The 25,561-nt window shown below is 41.6% G+C and overlaps 1 protein-coding gene across 2 annotated transcripts in view; it reads left to right on the forward strand.

Moving 5' to 3' along the window:
* The window catches only part of TRMU (tRNA mitochondrial 2-thiouridylase), a 50,801-nt gene that overhangs the window by 21,280 nt on the left and 3,960 nt on the right, over nt 1–25,561 (forward strand). For both annotated transcript variants that reach the window (XM_077264844.1, XM_077264843.1), the window contains 3 exons: nt 16,674–16,774; nt 18,002–18,146; nt 24,116–24,198. In XM_077264844.1, the coding sequence (XP_077120959.1) occupies nt 16,674–16,774; nt 18,002–18,146; nt 24,116–24,198 (329 nt within the window). The remainder of the gene's footprint in view (nt 1–16,673; nt 16,775–18,001; nt 18,147–24,115; nt 24,199–25,561) is intronic.

Consider the following 25,561-nt stretch of genomic DNA (forward strand, 5'->3'; position numbering starts at 1 on the left):
CACCTGCGGCCACTACTGGAATTGCCGCCAACTTGCTACAAGGTGGACGAACCATTCATTCTCTTTATGGGATTCCAATTCCTGTGAATGAAACATCTGTTTCCAGGATTAAGAATGATACCGATGCAGTAAAAGATTTGCACAGCACTAAACTTTTTATTATTGATGAGTGCACAATGCTATCCAAATATGCATTGCATGTCATTGATAGAGTTTTACGTGATGTCATGACAACAAATGTAGCTCACAAAGAAAAAACACCGTTTGGAGGTAAAGTGATTGTTTTTGGAGGCGACTTTAGACAATGTCTTCCTGTCATCCCTCATGGGACAAGAACTGATGTTGTAGAGAGCTGTATAAAATATTCACAACACTGGCAACATTTTACTCGCCTGCCACTTATTAACAACATGCGCTCCATTGATCCTCACTACAGCAGTTGGTTGCTTCAACTGGGAAATGGTGAACTATCTAATGAACATAACCTTGGAGATGATGTAATTGAAATTCCTCCAGACATGGTATGCACTGGCTCTTTAATAATTGAAATTTTTGGAGATAATCTTTGTATTGATGTGAATGACACCAAAAGCATAAATACAGCTGCATCTCATGCAATTTTATGTCCAAAAAATGAGGACGTTGAGAAAGTCAATTCCCAAGTCATGGATTTATTGATAGGTGAATATACTGAATATATCAGTGATGATTCCATCGATCCTGATGAAGCTGATGACCTCGATCAATACCCACTTGAGTTTTTGAATTCACTAACACCAACTGGAATGCCTTCACATCGGCTGAAACTTAAAATTGGCACCATTGTCATGTTATTACGTAATCTGAACACGAACAAAGGTCTCTGCAATGGTACGCGGCTCATTGTCACTGCCTTACATGCCAATATCATACTGGCTAAAGTAATTAGTGGGTCAGCAGCAGGAAATGTGGTATTCATTCCACGAATTGATTTGTGTCCATCAGAGACTGGATTACCTTTTTAAATTAAGACGGAGACAATTTCCCATCAAGCCCGCATTTGCAATGACCATAAATAAATCTCAAGGCCAGACCCTCCATCGAGTTGGTATTTATCTACCAGAACCTGCTTTTGCCCATAGTCAATTGTATGTTGCTTTTTCCAGGGTGAAGCAATGTTGCAATGTGAGGGTTAAAGTGGTTAATACACCACTTCAAGGACAATTATTGGCTGATGGTACTAAAGTGTTCACACGTAATATTATCTACAAAAATATTTTAGTTTAAAGTTACTTTTCTTTTTTTTCATTATTCAGTTTTTCTAATAACATAGACAGCAATAGGCAAATTCTATGTATAGAGATAAGGAAAAAAAACAAAAACAAAAAAAAATTAGTGTAGCCATAGACATATAGATTTTAAGTACTTATGTAGGAAATACGTATATAACATACGTACTCATTAGCATATAGGGTTAACAACTCTATATCATATCTACATAAATTTAGAAATATGATATATCAATACATATTTTTATAGGTAAGTAGAACACACATTAAGTACAAGATGTAAGATGTGTATCATCCAAATGCCTGTATTTGGTGATAGGAACCTGTATTTGAAGCTCCAGCAGTTTAGCTGCTGAGAGATTTCATTTTGTTTTTAAAAAGGGTGAAGTTTTTGTGAACAGGTAAGAGACGGGTGGGATGGCTGTTCACACACATCTCTATCTCCAGGTGTGTTCTGTACATAGAAATAGATATATAGATAGGTACATATTTAGATAGATAGGGAAAGAATAGAGATTTTGCTTTCACATCAACATTTTTCTGCTATTTGGAGAATTTATGGTGGAAAAAAGGCTATTTCTGCACTTCCTGCCTAAGGGCTGACCCACGCCACTCTTGCTGTAAGTTGCATGCAATGTATACGGAATTTGTACTTCACTTGCGGCAGGTGCGGCACATGTGGTTTCTGCAGTTTTCGCCACAAAATCTCCACTTACCAGTGTTTTTGTTGTGGCTGCATTTAATGCAATTGTCGAAGCCGCGTTTGCCGCATTTACTGCAAGTTAACTCCAAGCTTCATCTACATTGCATGGCACTTGCTGAAAGTGTGTTGTAGGTCAGTTCTTTGGTGCCAAGTGTGGAAGTTGTATTGTTTTTAACATTACTTCTGCAAATATCAGAAACATGCAGATGTGAAAGAGGTTTGAGTATTAAGAAATAGGAATCAGTTAGTTAGGACCCATCAGTTCAAAGGCTACCGTGACGTGGTTGATGGGCATGCTTATATTAGCCCATCGGCGTACTATGAACGTTGATTTCTTAAATTTTACACTTCTGTAAAAATAAACACAAAAAATTTGGATACACAAAAAGGCTTTTATTTCTGTTGTACTTATTAGAATTATTTAAAATGAAGGCTTAGCTAAGCCCAAGACATGATTAAAAACGTTTCATACCAACCCATCAGATGTAAAATTACTGTGAAAATACCTGATGGGCACACAAGTATGCGCCAGTATGGGTACTAAGAGCTTTTCCACATAATAATGAAATATTTTAAAATGTCATAGAACATACCAATATACATAGTTATTGATACATATTATTTATTATTTACATTATTGTTCTTAAGCAAAGAACCGTTGTTGTGGCATTTGCCACAACACGCAAAGTTGTTGTCTGATGTCTTTCATTCCTCCCCTCATAAGCATGTTCATGGATCCTGTGTAACTGTACCTTAAATAACAAGAATTGTCAAGAGCTGGTGAGTGCAGCCATTTTTTGTTCTTTCTTACTATTCTTTATTAATTGTATTATTCTTACATTTGAATAAATAAAGTATATATGGATTCTAGACTCCCGATTCTTTAGAATCGGGCTGCCATCTAGTAGTGTATAATGCCATAAAGATGCAGCTTAGTTTGGCCCTGAAGGACACAGTGATTTTATTTCCTATATGCTTTTCATTGTATCAATGGATGGAAATTTGTCTTCCAAGATTTAGTCCTCAGATCAGCTTATCTCGCTACATAGAAAAATATACATTAACCCCTTCCTGATGTTTCGTATATGTACAGCGCTGAGGGAGCTGCTTTCCCACAAACCTCCATACATATGCTGCTTCACAATCGCACTGGCTCACGCTGAGCGCCGCCACTATCAAATTTGGGTGTCTGCTCTATATGCTAGTACCAATCGCTGTTTAACCTTTCTGGTGCCACTGTCAATAGTGACAGCGACATCGATGGGCGTCACAGAGGGATGGAGCTTCCTCTCTGCTCCCATCGTCACACAACATGATTGCGATCGCATTGTGCCGATGGTCTCCATCGAATTATTACGAAAATGGAGCAAAGGACAAAGAAAAAGCTTCAAATTTGGTGTTCCAATGGTGTGGACAGAGCCAAAAAATCATCATGATGACTGTTATTTATGGTAAACACAGGTACAGGCACATCTTCACAATGAGGGACAGGCCTTCTTGCAGATTCCATGTTACTCCCATTTTCGTTTCTTATGCTTATTGAATCCTTGCACTTGCACTGCACAGAAATAACAGTCATCATGATGATTTTTTGGCTCTCTCCACACCATTGGAACACCAAATTTGAAGCTTTTTCTTTGTCCTTTGCTCCATTTTCGTAATAATTCGATACATGCTTTGCACACTATGTGTGGTGCCCAAAACTTGTCTTGGTCCCCAAGCATAACCCCAAAATAGGCAAAATACACTTTTTTTACGAAGTCTGTTATGTTTCTTCTATGTTTTGGCAGTGTGTATTCACCACAAATGTAACAGAATGAGTCTGGATCGTTAAGACAACTTCTTCTTGATGAGTTCATGCTTTTCACTGGAAAACAGACAACAACATAAAGTTAGTGCAAAAATCAAGCTATGAACAAACTTTTAGAACACTAATTAACACAAAACTATATTGAGAACTGCTCAGTTCAAGTACTAATCCAAAGAAATTAATGAGATGATGCGTCGCATTTACCAACAAGTGCTATAAATAAGATACCAAAAATGTCAAAAACTTGAGCCAATCTGGCAAAACTGATAGCATATTCAGAATCAGCACCCCAAAAATACCCCAAATTCATTAAAATATTTTGGACACCAGAAAAAAAATTTTTTTTTGTTGACCTGTGTTATCGGTCTGCCGGAGCGCTCGGAGGGTCAGCACCCTGAACAATTTCTGGAAAACTGGCTTAAGGCCTCACTGGGAGATGGATTCTCCTCAACATTTGCGGTGGAGAGGGCCCATAGGGTCCCAACGAGACCTCTTCCACCTGGGACTCCACCTCGTCCTTTCCTGGCACGTCTCAATTGTAGGGACAGAGATGCCATTCTTCGTCTGGCGCGGCAGAAGGGCCCTATTAAATTCAACAACGCTACCATATCGATTTTCCCGGATTTCTCCATGGAGCTCCAAAAGCAGCGGACACAGTTTATGGACATCAAGAAACAACTTAGAGATAAAAATATTGTCTACTCCATGCTTTATCCAGCCCGACTCCGTGTAGTCCATGATGGTTCTACTTTATTCTTTACAGACCCAGCGGAAGTAGCCGACTGTTTGCGGTCTCATGGGGTGTCAAATGTGAAGGACTCCTAATCTGTTCTCTCTGTCTAATGGCAATATAAATGGAGCTCTTCAGATGGGTGCTGCGGTTATCAACAATACCGGATGCTGGAATCAGTGAGGGTGTCCCCTTTTATATTTGACAGCAGTAGTATGGGACCATACTCCTTTATTGTTCAAGTTTTGTTTGGTTTGGTATTCTATACCAGTTTTTATTGTTCAATGTGTACAGTCGCCGCCAATACTACCTTTATGCTTTGTGTGATGTCTCTGGGCCTTGCCCGAATAATATTATACATTATTCTTTTTTTTTTCCATATAAACATGGGGTCTGAACTGATATGCATGACCTGGAATATACGGGGCATCAAAACTCCCCGGAAGAAACTCAAGGTATTTTCGCAGATTAAACGTTACCGCCCTCATGTTGTAGCACTGGTGGAGACACATCTGACTAGAGATACAGCTCGCTGTGCACAGAAGCCGTGGGTACAGTGGTCTCTCCATGCATTTCACACCAGCTACTCAAGAGGGGTCTCTCTGTTAATACACAGGGACGTTAGATGGGAGGCCAGGGAGGCACGGCGAGATCCTGAGGGCCGCTTTGTCTTTGTGCATGCATTTATTAATTCGTGTGAATATGTGATATTATGTCTCTGTAACCCCCCCCCCGGCTAACATATCAGCTCTTCGTATGGCAATGGGTTTCTCCTTAAAATATCCTGATGCTAATGTTATCTGTATGGGTGATTTTTAATTTAGTCATGAATAATACCCTGGATAGATTAAGACTAGATGATACAATATCTGGGGAGCCTCTGCCTCGGCCCCCTTCCCAATTGGCTTTGTTCATGTATGGTAGTGGATGGCTGGACCTATGGAGAATGAGTCACCCGGGGGTTAAGAGGGTACACTTGCCACTCATCTACTAAGCGATCTTTGTCCCGTATAGACTATATATTTGGATCTGGTAGCCTGGCATTGAGGGTGGATGGCATTGAACATGGTAATAGGGGGATCTCAGATCATAGTCCGGTTATTCTCAAACTTAGGCTGGTTTCACATTTGCGTTTTTTGCCGCTGCGTTTTACCACAAAAAAAGCATGCGTCTTTTTTCCTATACTTAACATTAAAAACGCATGCGGTTTTTTTGCATGCGTTTTGCCGCGTTTGACAACGCATGCGTTTTTTCCATGCTTGTGTTTTGTTGCGGAAATGCAACATGTAGTAATTTCTAGAGGCGTTTTTTTGCGGCAAAAAAAAGTATTGCTGTCTATGTAAACAAATGCGTTTTTAAGCACATGCGTTTGCGTTAAACGCATGCGTTTTTATAGAAAAAAACAAGAATACACACTGATAAGCCACCCCCTACCATCAAGGTGATAGAGGGATCCAAACCCTAACCCTACCCCTAACCCTAAAGCCGGTAATTCAATTGTCAGCTTTTCATTTCTCCTGCCTAAACCCAACATGATATGAGACATGGTTTACATACAGTAAACCATGTCATATCCCCCTTTTTTTTGCATATTCCACCCTACTAATGTTAGTAGTTTGTATGTGCAAAATTTTGGCACTGTAGCTATTATTTTTAAGGGTTAAATCGCGGAAAAAATTGGCGTGGGCTCCCGCGCAATTTTCTCTGCCAGAGTGGTAAAGCCAGTGACTGAGGGCAGATATTAATAGCCTGGAGAGGGTCCACGGTTATTGGCCCCCCCCCTGGCTAAAAACCTCAGCCCCCAGCCACCCCAGAAAAGGCACATCTGTAAGATGCACTTTGCCACTCTCTTCCCACTCCCGTGTAGCGGTGGGATATGGGGTAATGAAGGGTTAATGTCACCTTGCTATTGTAAGGTGACATTAAGCCAGATTAATAATGGAGAGGCATCAATTATGACACCTATCCATTATTAATCCAATTGTATGAAATGGTTAAAAACAACACACACAATATTGCAAAGTATTTTAATGAAATAAACACACAGGTTGTTGTAATATTTTATTGCTCTCTCAATCCACCTGAAGACCCTCGTTCTGTAACAAATTAAAAGTAATAAACCAACAATATACATACCTTCCGTAGATCTGTAACGTCCCACGATGTAAATCCATCTGAAGGGGTTAAAATATTTTACAGGCAGGAGCTCTGCTATAATGCAGCTGTGCTCCTGCCTGTAAACCCTGGGGAATGAAGGTAATGTAGGTCAATGACCTATAGTTACCTTCAGTCGCGGTGATGCGCCCTCTGCTGGATGTCCTCATATGACCTCGAGCCTGGGAACTATATATATATCTCTATCTCTATATCCCGACTTTGCCAACAGTCGGCGACTTTTGAAATTGGCCGATCTGTTTCGCTCAACCCTAATTTTGATGATTGGCAGCTGTCTCACACTTCTCAGCATACGTTTCAAAAACGCAAACACAGGAAAAAATGCATGTAAACGCGGCAAAATGCCGCGTTTTTTTTTACCGCATGCAAAAACGCATGCGTCTAAAAAACGCAGCGTTTGCACGCGTTTACATGCGTTTTTTCATCACCTGCATTTGCGTTAAAAACGCTGCGTTTTTAAACGCAAATGTGAAACTAGCCTTAAACATGGTCACTTTAATAATATGTCCTGGAAATTGAATCCTTTTTGGTTGAAATTGATAGATTCTAGTGACAGGACGGTCGACCAGTTAAATTGTTCAAGATTTTGGGGTTCCGGATGTGTTAAAATGGTCTATTTTGGGACACCCTAAAGGCATACTTAAGGGGATGCTTGTCCTCTACAATTTCTTATATCAAAAGGATAACGGCAAGGGAAGATGATGAGGTAGAGCAACGGTTGAAAGACTCGGAGGCCGCATATATAGCTAACCAAACTAGCGGTAACAGGGCTGAATGGCTTACCTCCCAGAGGTTGTATGCTCAGCATGCAGACGTTAAGTCCAAACGCAAATTATTTTTTACTCGTCAATCCTACTTTGAACTAGGGAACCAGGCCAGCACGCTCCTAGCTTTCTTGGTGCGCCAGCATAACACCTCTAATACAATACTGCAGATTCATGCACTTGATGGCTCATTAGTATCTTCTACTGATGAAATACTTCGGTGTTTTTATGATTATTATAAATCTATACGAATCTAGTAGCGGCCTTGATGTTTCTCAATGTTTAGCTTACTTGTCAGATATAACGTTTCCCTCATTGAACCCAACTCAGCGGGCCTTTATGGATGCCGAGTTTACTCTGGAGGAAGTAGAACATGCTATAGCGGATATGGCTACTGGGAAGGCCCCTGGACCTGATGGGTTTCCCATTGAGTTATATAGGAAATATCGCGATAAGTTGGCACCACTTTTTTATTGAAGGTACTTAGGGATATATGGGAAAGAGGGTCTATACCCGAAACATTTTACGATGCTAATATCATTGTACTTAGGAAGGAGGGGAAGGATCCCCTGGACTGTGGATCGTATCGACCCATATCTCTAGTAAACGTAGATTACAAAATCTTTACTAAAATTCTGGCTACTAGACTGAATACGATCATACTGGACCTTATACACCCAGACCAAACTGGTTTCATGCCTGGTAAAAGTACTTCCATCAGTATTAGGCGGGTTCAGTCAATCATTCAATATAGCTCTCTAGAACCAGATAACAATTTGGCACTAGCATCGCTGGACGCGGCTAAAGCTTTTGATTCTCTTGAGTGGCCATTCCTCTTTGCATGTTTGCGGAAATATGGTTTTGGGGATAAAATTCTGAGAGGGATAGGTATGCTATATACGAAACCCAAGGCGCGAATGGTTGTGAATAACTATCTCTGAACCTTTTTTCCCTACATAGGGGAACTCGCCAGGGATGTCCTTTCCCCAGCTCTATTTGCCCTGGCAATAGAGGCTTTGGCGATATGTATTAGATCCTCCATTGATATTAAGGGAATACACATTGCGGATCGAGTGGACATTATTGGTCTTTATGATGATGATATGGTGATATTTATGGATAAAACAGAGGAAACGCTACCGCAAGTAATTACGACTATAGATAAATTTAGTAAATTCTCCGGTGTTTATAGAAACTGGGATAAATCTGCTCTGATGCCTCTTTCTCATACCCCAATACCGTGTCTCGAAACTCTCTCACCGTTGCCCATTGTCTCTACCTTTAAATATCTAGGTATCCACATGTCTCAACATAGTCGGTTGGATTTACAATTTAATATTTACCCATTATTGGATCTGGTCAAATCTAAATTTGCAACCTGGGACAAACTCCCACTCTCGGTCGCTGGTCGTATCAATCTAATCAAAATATTACTCCCCAAACTAAGCTATTGCTTTCAACATAGTGCCGTGCCTGTACCTAAATCCCTCTTTGCGACCTTAAACTCCTTAATTACGTCCTTTATATGAGGGAAGACTAGGCCTAAACTTAAACTATCTACTCTGCAGAGACCGAAGCAGGGGGGGTGGGGCGGCTTTGCCGGATTTTTACTTATATTACCTTGCAGGGCAGGCTAAGGAGATAAATGGATGCCCAATAATTCTCAACCCAATTCTGAGAGCCATCTGATCCACTCTGCTCGGACTGACTGTCCACTGGGATTTCTGGAGCTGGAGAAAGTTAGTGTCCCTCGGTTGTTGCCTTTACTCCGGCTGGCGCGCTTAGTATGGAAACAAATTAAAAAAGTCACTAAATTTGTAGATATAGTGGCAGAAATGCCATTGTGGAATAATAGTTACTTCCCGGGATTGTTGAACCATCCGTCCACTGATTTTTGGATCTCATATGGTGTTCCCTCGGTGGGCAATGTACATAACCAAGGGATTTTTCTATCCTTTGAGCAATTACAAAATAATTATAATATCCCGAGATCTCAATTCTTTTGCTATCTACAGTTAAGATCAGCTTTTGCATCGCACATGCAGAATATGGGTACAGATCGGGCTATTTCATCGTTGCCTTTAATAGGAATTCTCAATTCGCAAGGTCCTCAAGGACTTATTTCCTCTTTATAAACCTATCTGCTGTCCACAGGAGGAGGATCTATTATAAACTCTATTAAAGGAAAGTGGGAGGGACTACTTCCTGATGTACTGGGAGAAGAGTGGGAAGATATTCTGGAATCTCCGACTAAAGTCTCCCCATCAATTAATAATAGGATGACCCAGTTGTATATCATATATCAATCCTATCTGACTCCGATTCGTCTTTTTAAAATGGGCCGCCTCAACTCATCGGATTGTTTGCGGTGTCACTCAAGTGATGCCGATTTCATTCATATGATTTGGAGGTGTCCTGTTATTCTTCATTATTGGAAAGAGGTAACGACACTATTAACATCTTTATTATTGATTCCTGTCCCACTTGAACCATTGACCTGCTTATTTGGGGTATGGGACACGGAAACATGGGACCACTATACTGAGATTTTTCTACGAGAGACACTCTTTATGGCACGAAAGGTGTTGGCGTTACGGTGGATGGGTGGTTCTTGCCCATCTCTTAGAGCTTGGGTTGAATTAGTGAACGCGATAATCCCATATGAACGAACACTGTACCAGAATAGAGGATGTCCAGGCAAGTTTGAGAAAATATGGGGCAGATGGAACTCCTCTTATCATACTCTATAGTCTATAATAATTTAATGTTTATGCAAGAAGTTGGGTTTGCGGTTCCGGGGACATTGCTTAAAAGGTGGAATTTATGTGGAATTTTCTTTTTGGCGGCGTACTACTTCTATTATTGGCAGTTAATGTAGTTAATGTTATATTATAGGAGTTTTATAAGGCACTAGTGATTGACATGCACCATTTGTTATTCTTGCAATATTTTAGACGTGATACACTGCAATTATCTGTACTTCATGTTATAACTGATAATGATGGACGCAAATGCAAATGTGTGTATTGTATGATTTATTCTGGAAATTAATAAACTAATTAAAAAAAAAAAAAAAGAAGATGAATGTAAAAAAAAGTCTTCACTGAAAATGTCCTCGTGGTCCGCAGAAAACAAGCCGCCATACAGCTCCATCAGCGGAAAAATAAAAGGTATAGCTCTCAGAATAAAGAGATGCAAAAACGATTTTTCTATAAAAGTTTTTTTGTGTAAAAGCTCCAAAACATTAAAAGAAATGTAGTATCGCTGTAATCGCACTGAGCTGAAGAATAAAGGGGTACAATTTCCAAAATGGGGTCACTTAACGGGTATTCTGCTCTTCTAGTACTTGGGGTGGGCTCTGTCCGCAAACTGTTCTAGGAACAACTCCGCTCCAGGAGGCAAATTATCCGTATTGCTAAGCAGTACTGTACAGCCTCATATGGGGTGTTTCTACATTCAGCAGAAATTGTGGGACAAATTTTGGTGTCATTTTTATCCATTTGCCAATGTGAAAATATAAAATCTGGGGCTAAAGCAAAATTTTGGTGGTAAAAATGTAATTATTTTTTCTTCACTGCCCAATGGTGTAAAATTCTGTGACACACCTGTGATGTCAATATGATCACTGCCCCCTAGAGGAGTTCAACAAGAGGTGTAGTTTGTAAAATGGGATCACTTATGTTGGGGGGAGGGGGGTTCTGCTGTTGCGGTCCCTGAAGGGGTTTGCCAATGTCACATAGTTATTAAGGTTGAAGGAAGACTTTAAGTCCATCTAGTTCAACCCATAGCCTAACCTAACATGCCCTAACATGTTGATCCAGAGGAAGGCAAAAAAAAACCCATGTGGCAAAGAGTAAGCTCCACATTGGGGAAAAGAATTCCTTCCCGACTCCACATACAGCAATCAGATTAGTTCCCTGGATCAACACACTATCAAGGAATCTAGTGTATATACCCTGTAACATTATACTTCTCAAGAAAGGCATCCAGTCCCCTCTTAAATTTAAGTAATGAATCACTCATTACAACATCATACGGCAGAGAGTTCCATAGTCTCACTGCTCTTACAGTAAAGAACCCGCGTCTGTTATTATGCTTAAACCTTCTTTCCTCCAGACGTAGAGGATGCCCCCTTGTCCCTGTCTCAGGTCTATGATTAAAAAGATCATCAGAAAGGTCTTTGTACTGTCCCCTCATATATTTATACTTTAAAATAAGATCACCCCTTAGTCTTCGTTTTTCCAAACTAAATAGCCCCGAGTGTAATAACCTATCTTGGTATTGCAGACCCCCCAGTCCTCTAATAACCTTGGTCACTCGTCTCTGCACCCGCTCCAGTTCAGCTATGTCTTTCTTATACACCGGAGACCAGAACTGTGCACAGTATTCTAAGTGTGGTCAAACTAGTGACTTGTATAGAGGTAAAATTACCGTATTTTTCGGACTATAGGACGCACCGGACTATAAGGCGCACCCAGGTTTTAGAGGTGGAAAATAGGGGGAAAAAAATATTTGAAGCAAAAAAATGTGGTAATATATTTAATAACATAAATAACATACTATTATATGTGGTGTTATTATATATAATAGTATGTTATTATGTTGGAAGCTGCGGGACCAGTGTGGTGTCTGTGAAGTACTATATGAAGATGCTGGAGGGTGAGTATAAGAATGGGGGCAGAGGGCTTATATTGAAAGCACCACTCCAGCACTGCAAAATAACACTGGAGTGCTGCTTTAAAATCCCATGGGAGAACTATAACTCCCAGCATGTCCTGCAGATCCTATGACATGCTGGGAGTTCTAGTTCACCAAAGGAGTGGCAGAGTGCTTTATTGTGTTTTGTAAAGACTAACCTCTTAATTGTGGCAGCCAGCCACACTGGGGTGAGGTAAAAGCATCCCATGACTGCACACACAGAGCCCTCCCTCTTGTTGCCTCTCCACAGCACAGGTAATGGAAGCCAGCAGATTCTAGTGGAGAGCCTGAAGGACCTGTGATGATGTCAAGAAGAGGGAGGGCTCTGAGCTGCCATGTGATGCTCCAGCCCGCCCACTAATGACATCACACAGGTCCTCCTGCACAGCACTCGTCCAGCCCAGGCAGGTATGCAGCGATCTCCTGGCCCCTGCTGCTGCTGCCTCCTCCTCCCCCAGACACACATCTCCCCAGCAGTTGCAGGGATCAGCTGGGGAAGCCATGTGTGTCCCTGCTTAAGTGCAGCATTCATTTGCTGCTCCGGGCTCACCGCTCAGCTGATCGGTGGGCGGGGAGCCGCTAATGAATATTCACTGCACTTAATCATCGGGACCACATGGCTTCCCCAGCTCTGATTCCGGGCAGCGGGGACATCCTGAAGTGGGATAACAGTGCAATCCCACTCACTGCTGCCCCCCTCCCCACATGCTACATCCGTACCATAAGACGCACCCACACTTTTCTCCCAAATTTGGAGGAAAAAAAGTGCGTCTTATGGTCGGAAAAATACGGTATGTTCTCCTCATGAGCATCTATGCCTCTTTTAATGCATCCCATTATTTTATTTGCCTTTGTAGCTGCTGGCTGACACTGGCCACTAAATGTGAGTTTGTCATCCACCCATACTCCCAGGTCTTTTTCATTGACAGTTTTTCCCAGAGTTTTAGAATTAAGCTCATAGTTATACATCTTATTACTTCTACCCAAGTGCATGACCTTACATTTATCCCCATTAAAGCTCATTTGCCATTTATCAGGCCAAGCTTCTAGTTTACATAAATCATCCTGTAATATAAAATTGTCCTCCTCTGTATTGATTACCCTGCAGAGTTTAGTGTCATCTGAAAATATTGAAATTCCACTCTGCATGCCCCCTACATTAATAAATATGTTAAAAAGAAGAGGGCCCAATACTGACCCCTGTGGTACCCCACTGCTAACCGAGTCCGAGTGTGCTCCATTAATAACCACCCTTTGTTTCCTATCACTGAGCCAGCTCTTAACCCACTTACACATATTTCCCCCATCCCCAATATTCTCATTTTATGTATCAACCTTTTGTGTGGCACCGTATCAAAAGCTTTTGAAAAGTCCATATACACTAAGTCCACTGCGTTCCCTTGGTCTAGTCCGGAACTTACCTCTTCATAGAAGCTGATCAGATTAGTCTGACAGGAACGGTCCCTAGTAAACCCTTGCTGATACTGGGTCATGAGGTTATTCCTCTTCAGATACTCCAGTATAGCATCCCTTAGAATGCCCTCCAGGATTTTACCCACAGTAGAGGTTAAGCTTACTGGCCTATAATTTCCGAGTTCAGTTTTTGTCCCCTTTTTGAATATTGGCACCACATTTGCTATACGCCAGTCCTGTGGTACAGACCCTGTTATTATGGAGTCTTTAAAGATTAAAAATAATGGTCTATCAATGACTGTACTTAATTCCTGCAGCACTCGGGGGTGTATCCCATCCGTGATTTTTAGACTGGCACTCTAAAACCAGTCAAGCAAAATCTGATCTCCAATATGGCGCTTCTCCCCTTCTGAGCTTTGCATAGTCCTTCAAAAGTAGTTCCGACCACATTTGGGGTGTCTGTGTGCTCAGTAGAAATTGCACAACAAATTTTGAGGTCCATTTTCTCCTGTTATCCTCATGAGAGTGAAAAAAGATTTTGGGCTAAAGCATCATTTTTGTGGGAAAAATGTGATTTTATTTTTTTTAATCTCTATTCTATTTTCAAAGATCAACATTGTAAAACTCTGTGAAAAACCTGTGGGTTCAACGTGCTCACCACATGTCTAGATAAATGCCTTAAGGGGTCAATTGTGTGGGGTTTCCACTGTTTAGGCACATCAGGGACCCTCAAAGTCACTTCACATGTGATTTGGTCTCTTTAAAAAAAAAAAAATGCTTTTGTAAATTTACGGTAGTTGTGAAAATGAGAAATCACTTGTCAACTTTTAACCCTTGTAACTTGCAATTTTTTATGTTTCAAAAATTGTGCTGATGTATTTTAGACGTTGGGAAATGTTCTTTATTAACTGTGTTGTGTGACATGACTGATTTTAAGAGCAATAAAAAATGTAAAGTTTGAAAATTGCTAAATTTTTGCCAAATTTCCAATATTTTCACAAATAAACAAAAGTCCTGTCGAATGAATTTTACTACTATCATAAAGTACAATATGTCATGAAAAAATATTCTCAGAATCTCCAGGATCCGGTGAAGCGTTCCAGAGTTCCACATTACCACACACAATAATTACCACACACACACACAATCCTGCCCCCCCCCCACCACATCACCACACATAATCCCGCCCGCCCACCACATCACCACACACCATCCTGCCCCCCACCACATCACCACACACAATCCCGCCCCCCCACCACATTACCACACATCCCGCCCCCACCACATTACCACACATACCGCCCCCACCATATTACCACACATAATACCGCCCCCTCACCACATCACCACACATAATCCCGCCCCCCACCACATTACCACTGATAATCCCGCCCCCCACCACATTACCACACATAATCCTGCTCCCCCACTTTACCACACGAGGCTCCGTCCCCACACATTACCACACGAGGCTCCGTCCCCACACATTACCACACGAGGCTCCGTCCTCACACATTACCACACGAGGCTGCGTCCTCACATTACCACACGAGGCTCCGTCTCCACACATTACCACACGAAGCTCCGTCCCCACACATTACCACACAAGGCTCCGTCCCCACACATTACCATACGAGGCTCCATCCCTCCACATTACCACACGAGGCTCCGTCTCCACACATTACCACACGAAGCTCCGTCCCCACACATTACCACACAAGGCTGCGTCCCCACACATTACCATACTAGGCTCCGTCCTCACACATTACCACATGAGGCATCCCCCCACATTACCACACGAGGCTCCGTCCCCCCACATTACCACACGAGGCTCCGTCCCCCCACATTACCACACGAGGCTCCGTCCCCCCACATTACCACACGAGGCTCCGTCCCCCCACATTACCACACGAGGCTCCGTCCCCACACATTACTACACGAGGCTCCGTCCCCACACATTACCACACGAGGCTTCCGCCCCCCCCCCCCCCCCCACATTACCACACGCAGCACTTCCTTTCTATGTAATTCAACCACTTCAGCCAAGGTAACCGTACATTTAATTGCATCCGCATTCTCCCAAACAAAAATGAGCCAAGAAGTGTCGCCAGGTCCATCTCAAAGGCCGCATTTAGTTTATTCACCAGCAGCGTTAATTAGTTAGCAATGAGCGTGCCGAGCGTTAGCTGGCTGGAAACAGCTAGTAAGTACATAAAGTGACAGTGGTCAGAATTGTAAAATGTAACCTGGTCAGGAAGGTGCAAACTGGCTCAGGGGTGAAGAGGTTAATAAGCCCCTCAACTATTTCACATGTGGGCCCCTTCTGTATGTCAGGTCTGGCTTACTTTAATGATTGTAATGGTTGCAGCAATACTAGCAGTAAAGTGTGTAAGTTGTGCGTGTTTTTTTTTTCTCTCCCATTTGTCTGCAGGCTTCCCAACACACACTTTACACACTTTCTATGTGCATGTAGCTCTTTCAGAGTCCATCAATACCTTTACATGGCCAGTCCGTTAGTCGCCTGTGTCACTCCAGCTCCATTCCCTGGCCAGCGCTGCTGCCTGACGGCTCCATGGCCTGAAGTTGCACAGCATAGAGGCTGTCTCTCAAGCAGGAGGAATTGCCCAATGTGTTAGTGTGTACAGTTTGGGGTATGAAGTCCTGCTGACAGATGCCCTTCAACTAATTTTAACAAAGTGTTGCAGTGTGAAACATTTTGCCTTTTGTAGGATTTTTTTTTTTTTTGTAGGATTTTTGTGGAGGAAAAAAATCTCCGTAGTGCTGTGAAACCACTTATGTGCTGTGGTCTGTAGTAGAACACCCTGCTGCATGGTCCGCGGTCAGTGTGCATTTCTCTACTGAAAGGGATTCCGAAAAAAATAATCCAATCTATTTCTATAAAATGATTTCTTTCTAAACTTCTTGTTATAATTTTACCTTTCAGCTGTTAATTGTATCCATGAACTTTAGATTTTTTATTTTTTTTTGTTCATTGTAACAAGTTTATGATCTGAAGGACAAAAGACAGTGGTAGTATGTGTATAGAATATATATATATAATTTCCGTATTTGTGCGGCAGCTAATCAAATCCACATTTATTCTTTTTCCCAGGTTGGTTTCTTTTCACTTTGGGCCAGAGAGCAAGAATAGGCGGCCAACGAGACGCATGGTTTGTGGTGGATAAAGATGTTGCAACAAGTGAAATTTTCGTGGTGAGTTTTAAGATAAATTAGTCTCTTACTACCCTGTGTGGCTGTTATTTAGTCATTTTACACCTGGTAAAGATGTAGATTGTTCTCTGCTTGGTTTTTTGGTGCTTGTCTGTTTCTTGTATTTCCTGGATGTAATCATGGAGTGTAGCTGTCCTGCCTGTTATAGACGAGCACATGGACGTAGAACAGTGACTTGTATGGGAGCGTTTTGTGACTTGTGCCGAGGCCTTTGCAGGTAGTCTGGGCAGGCGAGCTGCCTTCACTGTACAGCGGGTGCTGCCATCCACCGACTTCATAGAAAGGTTACCTTTCCTTGTAATCCTGCCTTTAGTAAGGAGGTGACGGAAAGTGATCGCTACAGTGTGGAAATTATCCGGCTATTAATAGGTTAAGTAGTCTGCATGTAGATGATAGCGGAGTGATGGTGTCTGAGAGAGCAGGTAAGAAGGGGAAAACATGCAGAAGAGTTGCACTGGGGGGGAAGAGGGGCAGAGTGCCTATAGATCTATTGGAGTCTTCACATGGGAAGCGTTAAAGAGAATCTGTCACCAGTTTTTTACCTCCTAATCTGAGAATATCATAATGTAAAGACATAGACCCTGATTGCAGCAATGTGTCACTTACTGAGCTGCTTGCGGTGGCTTTGATAATGTGCTGATAAAACAGGTTTTTATTACTTGAGGAATAGCAAACATGCTGCCATGCAGACACACCATGCCACTAACACAGATTTTGAGATTTCAGTGGGCACTCTGCATAGGCAGAAAGCTTCTCTTCAGTGGTATGGGTGGGATTTTACTGAGCTCAGCATTCAGAGAACTGCTAGATCTCTAGAAGATAAATCAGTCCTTTAATTAAAACAGCAGCACCCAGTAAAGTAGGTAATACATTGCTGGAATCGAGGTCTCTGCTCCTACATCATGCTGCTCTCAGATGGGATAGTAAACACCTGCTGACAGATTCCCTTTAGTCTGTGAATGTGCAGGTATTTAGTGCCTGTAAATGTTGATTGAGCAGCCATGTTGAATGAGCCTCCAATGTGAAGGACCACGCGTCTATGGAACTGCAGGATCTTGGTAGTTTGGGAGTAAGTTGATGTGTTACAGGATGTTCTGGTTGTCACCTAAAGTTATGAATTGTATTTCAACATATCAACATATTAGATGCTATGTATTCATTGACCAAGCGCATTCACAACTAATGACTGTTCTATTCTGTATGTTAAAGGCCCCATGCACAGATCACCCTGCCTTATTCAGGGACTTGCTGCGGACTGACAGAGTGCATTGGATTTCAGAGGAGCCTCCTGCAGAGCTGGTGAAGAATAAAATGATGGAGTGTCATTTTAGATTTCAACACCAGATGGCACTAGGTACATTTGTCATAGAACGCAGAAATGATTTCCTTCCATCTAATTCGATCTATGCTGTATGTTCTAAGATGTTTGCGATCTGTTTACTTGCAGTAGCATCATACAATATAAATAGACTTTTAACATGGAACCTGGGAAAACCTGCTGTACATCTGTGTAGACATTTATCACAATATGCTAATTAAGAAGAGGGGGCAGGGCACAGGTTATCTGGGTAATGTTTAGGAGGTAGCCACGTAACAAATTGGCATTGTGGTATTAGCTCATTATTTAGAAACATAGCTAGGTCTGTTTGTGTAAATAAATTTACAAAAAAAACCCCTAAGATAATTGGCACTGCCTTGGTTGTGTCCTCTCCTCTATGGCACACCACGGCATCCTGGGCAGTTGTGGCCATTTACGATTCCCATGTTATGTAATTAAGCCTAACATGATGCGGTGTGCCCAAGTAAGTGGCTAGAGGCTCCCAGAATGCTGTGTACGAGGTGAAGGCCGGCTGCCGGGGAGAACGGGACACCAGATCAGGGCAGCGCAAATCACTCATCTCTAGTAGAAATCATTTTTGAGAGAAACTGTCATTTTTTATGATATTGCATTAATGAACTATTCCCATTGAAGGACCTACCAAAGTAGTATGGTAACTTGAAATAGATGCACTTGTAAAAGCTCGTGTATCGGTCCTGCAAACTCCGCATGCAGACCTGGGCTCTGTCCATCCTACGGACAGGAACAACAAAATGGATGGAAATCGAATACTGCAGCAATGTTACAGCCATTGAAGCACCCAAACGTGGGCACCTCTATGGCAGCGCTCAGTGTGTGCTCTCGCTAGCGGCTCCCTGCAGTGTCACCTGACTAGTCCCTGCAATTAGTCCAGTCCATGATAAGCAACCAAGTAAACCTGCTGATTCCTCCCTCAACATGCCCAAATATCTCTCCAGTCCAAAGTGTGCTCATTCGGTTTCAGAATCACACTTTATACAGGGGTAAAAAGATACATGCATGTGTAATGAATAGAAGCCCTATCCATTCCACATGTGAAACATTCCGGATTTCTCCAATTAGAAGTCAAAAAATGCACATCCATTATGAGCTGTTTAAACTTACCCTTTAAAGGGAAAACCCCTTGTAAATACCCCCAGATTGCTGCATTGAATAAAATAAACTTCCTTTCCCCCTGGACTGGCACAGTTTGCCCATTCTAAGCCCAGGGTCCCACGCCAGTGCTGTGATATAACCAAAAATGTCCTGTAATTGCTGCAGCTGTCAAGTGACGTTGTGCCACAGGATCATCATCATTATTCCTATAACTGGAAAAGATGCATGCAGCAGTCTGGGGGTATTTGAAAGTGGGTTGTCCAGTGGTGGGCAGCAATTCTTTTTTTTTTTTCTTATTTATTTGGTTTTCCTCAAATAAGTTTTTTTCTGGAAATGAAAAATTGAGCAGATACTCAACATCTGCCCCAGCGTTGCAGGACCCACCTTTGTTCTAAAGTACTGCGTAATTAAATCACCCAAAAAAAGGCCCTGTTGTTTTAATGTGTTTAAACTACACTTAAATCCAAAATAAGTCTGAAATTGCCATAACTACAATGCAACAAGACTCAAAACACAAGTTCCAATAATTTAAATACTGTGATGTTTATTAATAATTATAACATGTATTAGATCATAAATTAACAGTAATGACCTCCAATGTCAAATGGAGCGGATACATACACATAACATCAATTTATACACCTATATGTGAGCAAAATTTTTTGATATATACAATTATAAACCACCACTGCCTCTAAGAGAGAAACAGCAGTCTCATAATAGATGGCAGCCTATCACTAATACGCCCATAGGTACTTATATATGTTTAAATACAAGGTGCATCTGAAACCATGAACCGGAGCTTCAACTTATTTTACTGCCATCCAGCATGTGTATCAAAAATGCTCGCTACCTCATTAGTATAATACCAATGCACACTGTGAATAAAGTAATCGGGCCAAAAAAGGTATATTACTCACATAAAGGTATGATGTCCGTGTCACCGTTCCTAAACCCCGACGCGCGTTTCGTAACACTTCCTCAGGGGGCGTGTCGGGGTAGAGGGACGCCGGACATTTAAATGATACCCCCACCAATCAGAAATATCTACAATAAACGAGCCGATCAGCTGCGTGGTTCTGGAATCACAATGGCGCTGATGCCGTTCACCGCGCACCGGAAATGACTTCACTGGTTCCGGACCGTGGACCGCAAACAGGCAAGCGCTCAATGATGAGCGCTATGCGTGTCAGCCGAGTCCTGTATGCCGGAATCAGCGGAGCCCGTGCGAGGCAAAACAGACGCAGCAGCGCGCATTCCGGGATCAGGAAGACATGACTACGGCAATACAAGACAGGTGGCAAATATTAATAAATCGCATATATTACCCTATAACACTTAGTAATTTTAATATTAATATAAATAAACACATTATAATACGACATCTCTGATATAATCTATATAAACTCATCACTACCCAATAAAAAAACCCATTAAAAACACAATAGTTTACAATACAATAAATAAATAAAAAATAATAAAGTGCCAATGTGATGAAAAGTACAATTCCAGATTACAATCTGATATTAAACTGACAAAAAATACACACAATCTATATATGTCATATTATTAAAATATTAATCCTTTATATATCAACAATTCTAATGAACACTACAATAAATATTACCAATCAAATAGTGCAATGCATTTTTAAAGTGACAAATAAATAAAATGTTTTTTGTCTTTTGTTAAATTGTGGTTCCCAACCTACAGTTAAGACATGAAACTCAAGGTGATCAATAATAAACATAAATTATGCATAATCTACCATATACTACATAAATGTGCCATAAAATGTGCAATATTTATTATTTTTGTATCTTCAATTATTCTTCTCATAACGATGCCATATTTTTCCTGTGTGAATCCCAGATGGAAAAGGATAGTCATGCACAGTCCACAAGTATATAATAACAGTGGAAATCTATAATATGAAAATAACAATGGTTAAAATCAATTAAAATCAAAAGAAAACATCCCAAAACCCCTAAAAAGACACTCTACGACGCCCCTATCTAGGACTATTCTAAGAATGCTGAAAAACCGAAATTCTCATTAAGCCCTATGGGAGCTGTACTCCCAAGTCTGTAGATCCACTTGCTTTCAAGCTTTGCTAAACTTTTGGCCAAATTGCCCCCTCTAGACCCCATTTTAACTACGTCAATGCCTTTAACTTTCAATAAACTGGAGTCACTCTGGTGATATGTGTGAAAATGTCTGGGTATGGTTTTTAATAGGGACGGATCCTCCACATTTTTGCTCTTCTCAATGTCCCTGACATGTTCCCTAGTACGAATGCGCAGTTCTCGGGTGGTCAATCCAATATAGATTTTGCCACAAGGGCACTGGGCGCAATAAACCACGCCTTTTGTAGCACAGGAAATAAGATGCCTAATTGTATATGTCCTGTCGCCTCTAGCATTCGAAAAGGTTTTACTTTTGACCATGTTATCACACGCTTTACAGTGCCCGCATGGGTAAAAACCTATGGTGTCCAACCAAGTTTCTCTTTTCGTAGGTTCGTAATGGCTATGGACCAACATATCTTTTTAAATCGCATATTTAATTCTCTTGCTTGTCTCTCAAAAGAATGCTCATCCGAGCATATGCGTTTAACCCTCAGGAATTGTCCCATTGGTATCCCTCTAATTACTGACGACGGATGGGAAGATGTGGCATGCAACAGGGTGTTTGTCGCAGACGCCTTTCTAAACACTTCAGTGGATATATTGCCATTAACCGACGCATTGATCTGTAAATCTAAAAAGTCGACAGTCAATTCAACATAGTCTACAGTACTTTCTATAGGTGAACTTTAATATTCGCTTCCAGCGTAGGTTTTCAAGCCGAAAGCCTGTAGTTGATGCTGAAGAGAGTTTGCACTTCAATTATGGTCTAATGAGACTGAGGGAACAGCCATGTCTGTCAGTACCATCAAATTAAATGGAAAAGTGGTTGAGCATGTGCGCAGCACTGCTCCATCTGCACAAAGGCCTTAGGACCCGCCATCCCCAGGATCCATGGTCTGTAAGCAAAGTTACACTAAACATTCTAGGAGGTGCACCTGTAATGCTTACATATTAGTAAGTGCCACAACACCGTAGTGAAGTAACCAAACTTTGTAAGCATTTTTCATCTTGCATGTTTGACATTTTGGAAAGTACGGTATTTGCTCTTTAACCCTTTTGAAATGATTAATGTAAATTTACATCATATAGCTATGTTGCATAGCCAGCATCTGCCTGAAAAAACAACAGATGGAGCTTGTTAATCACTGTTAAACCATTTAAATGCCACTGTCCATCGCTATCAATATCCACTAAATGACACACCAGCTCCCCACTACGTGATCACTGAGAATTGATAGGTTGTCATTGCATCCTAGGGCTTGCTGAAGCTAAACTGTTGATTTGGCCCCTTCTAACATTTCTGCCATCTTGCTGATGGATTTCTTCTTTTTTTCAGCCTAATGGTCTGTCTTATGTTCCAGTGAGGGCTCATTTGACCGCATGTTGTAGGTTCACAGCAACAGATTTCATATGCAAATGCCACACACAGAATCAGCTCCAGACCTTTTACCTGCTTAATTGAGGGTGGATTGTGAGAATAAGCCATGCAGCCCATTAAAAAGCTTTTGAGATAATTGTCCAATTACTTTTGGTCCCTTTTAAGATTGGGCAGCTACATATTCAAGAAATGTAATTGCTAAGCCCGTACTCCAACTAGAATGTAAATACCCTCTAATTAAAGCTGAGAGGCTGCACTTTAAGCCCATATTGATTATATAACTGTATCATGAATGTTTGGGTTTCTTAAATTGCTAAAATGACAACTTGTGTTGGGTCCAGAAATATTTGGACAGTATCTGTAGCTCTTGGTCGGGGGGAGCCTGTTGGTATTTACTGCAGCCTTGGCTAAGCCGCATGAGTCAGCCCTGGTTCTGTAGGTGCGGCTATACCTCCGACTATATTAGATAATAGCCAGAACCGCTGAATCTGGATGTGAGAATGCCCTAATAATTTGCATGGCTGCTCAGAAAATCGACAGGAAACATTTGCTTGAGTTATAATTTGCTGCCTGACATTTAACATTCTGTCGGATGTTCCTTAGTGATGGATCCCGGCCAAGTGTCTCATCATGACGTGTCCCTAACAATATGCCGTTTACACTGCGTTGCTAGGGAACAGGTGACAGAATCTCCACAAAAAGGAAAAATCTCCTTTAAATTCTCTGCATCCTTCCTGCTGCCCATCAGCAAACCTCTTTAATATTGTCCCCTTCAGACTGCTGAAGATCTGCATTCCCCCAGCATCATGCATCTGATTACTGGGTCACCCATGTGTGTGTCTGTATTCAGCCGCAGCTTTCTGCCTGGCTATACCGACTCTGAGGGACAGGCTACAGGTCCCCACTGCCCTCAGTAATTCCATCTGTAGCGTTGGTGGGTATCTCTGGCTGCCATGTCTGTGATTATGGGAGCATTATGCTGTTGGACTTGTTTCTTGATGTAATGCACCCACAGTGTTCTGTAATCCCCGAGAAATGCGCTGCCTGTCACGTCTTGTTGCCTAGCTTAGAAATTATGTCTGAGACTTTTACATTTCAATAGTTACATTGTTCACAGGGTGAAGCAAACTTCTAATTGCCATGGGCATGATATGCGATGTAAACCATAATTCTGGCTATGCACAGGGCTAGGAGCTGCCAAGCTTCAGAGCTGTCAGTGATTACCTTGTGTGCTGAACCACTTGTATATCCTATGTATTGTGCACCCATGCAATACTTGCAAAGGGATAGAGATGCAGCACTGTTTTAAGAAGGTCCCATCACTTTCCAGCGTTGTCCTAACACACTTGTATTCCCATTTCTAGTGCCATGTGTGCTAACGCTGAACCAGGATGGCACAGTTTGGGCAACATTAGTGAAGCCAATACGAGCCCTTACACCTGGACAGGTAGGTGAAAAGATGGATTCTATATTGGTCAGTATTTTGTGTCGATATATGGAAATCAAAGCTAGGAATGGTCTGAAACACACATACAAATCTGTTCATTATAGTATTTCTCTGTAGGTTCCAGGCCTGTTTTTTCTTGCAAATACTGATGCAGGTTATGGACGTATAAAAAGTGGTCTCACTGTAGAAATTGTATTTAGCAATGTTAAAACAAACTTGGTCGCAGTTTCAGAGATAATTGGTCCTTCGTTTCAGTCTTTGAGGCATAGTCTGCTACTTTTCTAATAAAAAGGAGCAGCAAACCATACAGGGGACAGCTCTAGTTATGTCCTGATGATTGGCTGTACAGAAACGTGTTCATTCTGACCATTGTCCTGTGTGAACCTGCCCCGTGATCGGCCGTCACATGTACAACACTTTGCCATTAATGGTTTTCGCTGTGTGGCCTGCTGTTGGCAGCAGATCCCTTCATATGAACAAGAGATCTGCTGCCCGCCGTAATACAATGTTATGGGGGGAATGATCATTTGTGCAGTCTATAGCACCACACCGCAATCATAACTAGCACTTACCATTTCTCTGGATGGTGCTCTTTATGAACAGATCATCTGCCCACGTAAAAGAGCCTTTGTTCTCCATTGGCAAACTTAATGTGACAAAATATCTAGAGGAACATTCCTGAAAGGGCGAAGTATTGTCTGAAGGCTATAATGGTGATACTGTTGCACAGCTTTTTTATTGTATTTTTTTTTAACTCCATTCTCTTCTAAAAAAAATATTATATGCTACATTTTCATTGGCAGTTACTAGGTGGATATGAGGTTCTCCACTGTCATACAGCACTGGTAAAAAATATATAATTGTACAAGTTTGTTATGGACCCCTAGGATAATCTGTACTGGAGATTATGGACAACCCCAGCTTAATCAATTAAGGACCCTAAAAAAACCTGTATACTATCCTCTTGCAGCAGTGTCCTTCAACTTTTGTTGTTCAGCCTTTGCTCCTTGATCAGCTGCTCCTAACACAGTATGATGTTGCCTCACTATGATGCCCACGACAAGTACTGACAAATAAAAAAAACTAAAACCACTCTCCTAGCCCCATTCCCCACTACTCCGGTCCGTGCAGTGTACTGAGGCACGATATAGGGGCTACATTGGGCCTGCTGCACTCTTAGATGCATCGGATCAGTGGTAGAAGAGGCTGCTGACTGCTCCCTCCTCCATCATTGTATTCACCGCTATCTGCAGCTCAACCTCTGGGCACGGTACACTAATAGGGGTGGAAAGTTACTGTCTGCAGGTGAAGCTTGTCAGTCAAGTTCGGATCCCATTCTAGCAAAATATATAAAAATACATAT

The sequence above is a fragment of the Ranitomeya variabilis genome, chromosome 5, assembly GCF_051348905.1.
Source record: "Ranitomeya variabilis isolate aRanVar5 chromosome 5, aRanVar5.hap1, whole genome shotgun sequence".
Taxonomy (NCBI): Eukaryota; Metazoa; Chordata; class Amphibia; order Anura; family Dendrobatidae; genus Ranitomeya; species Ranitomeya variabilis.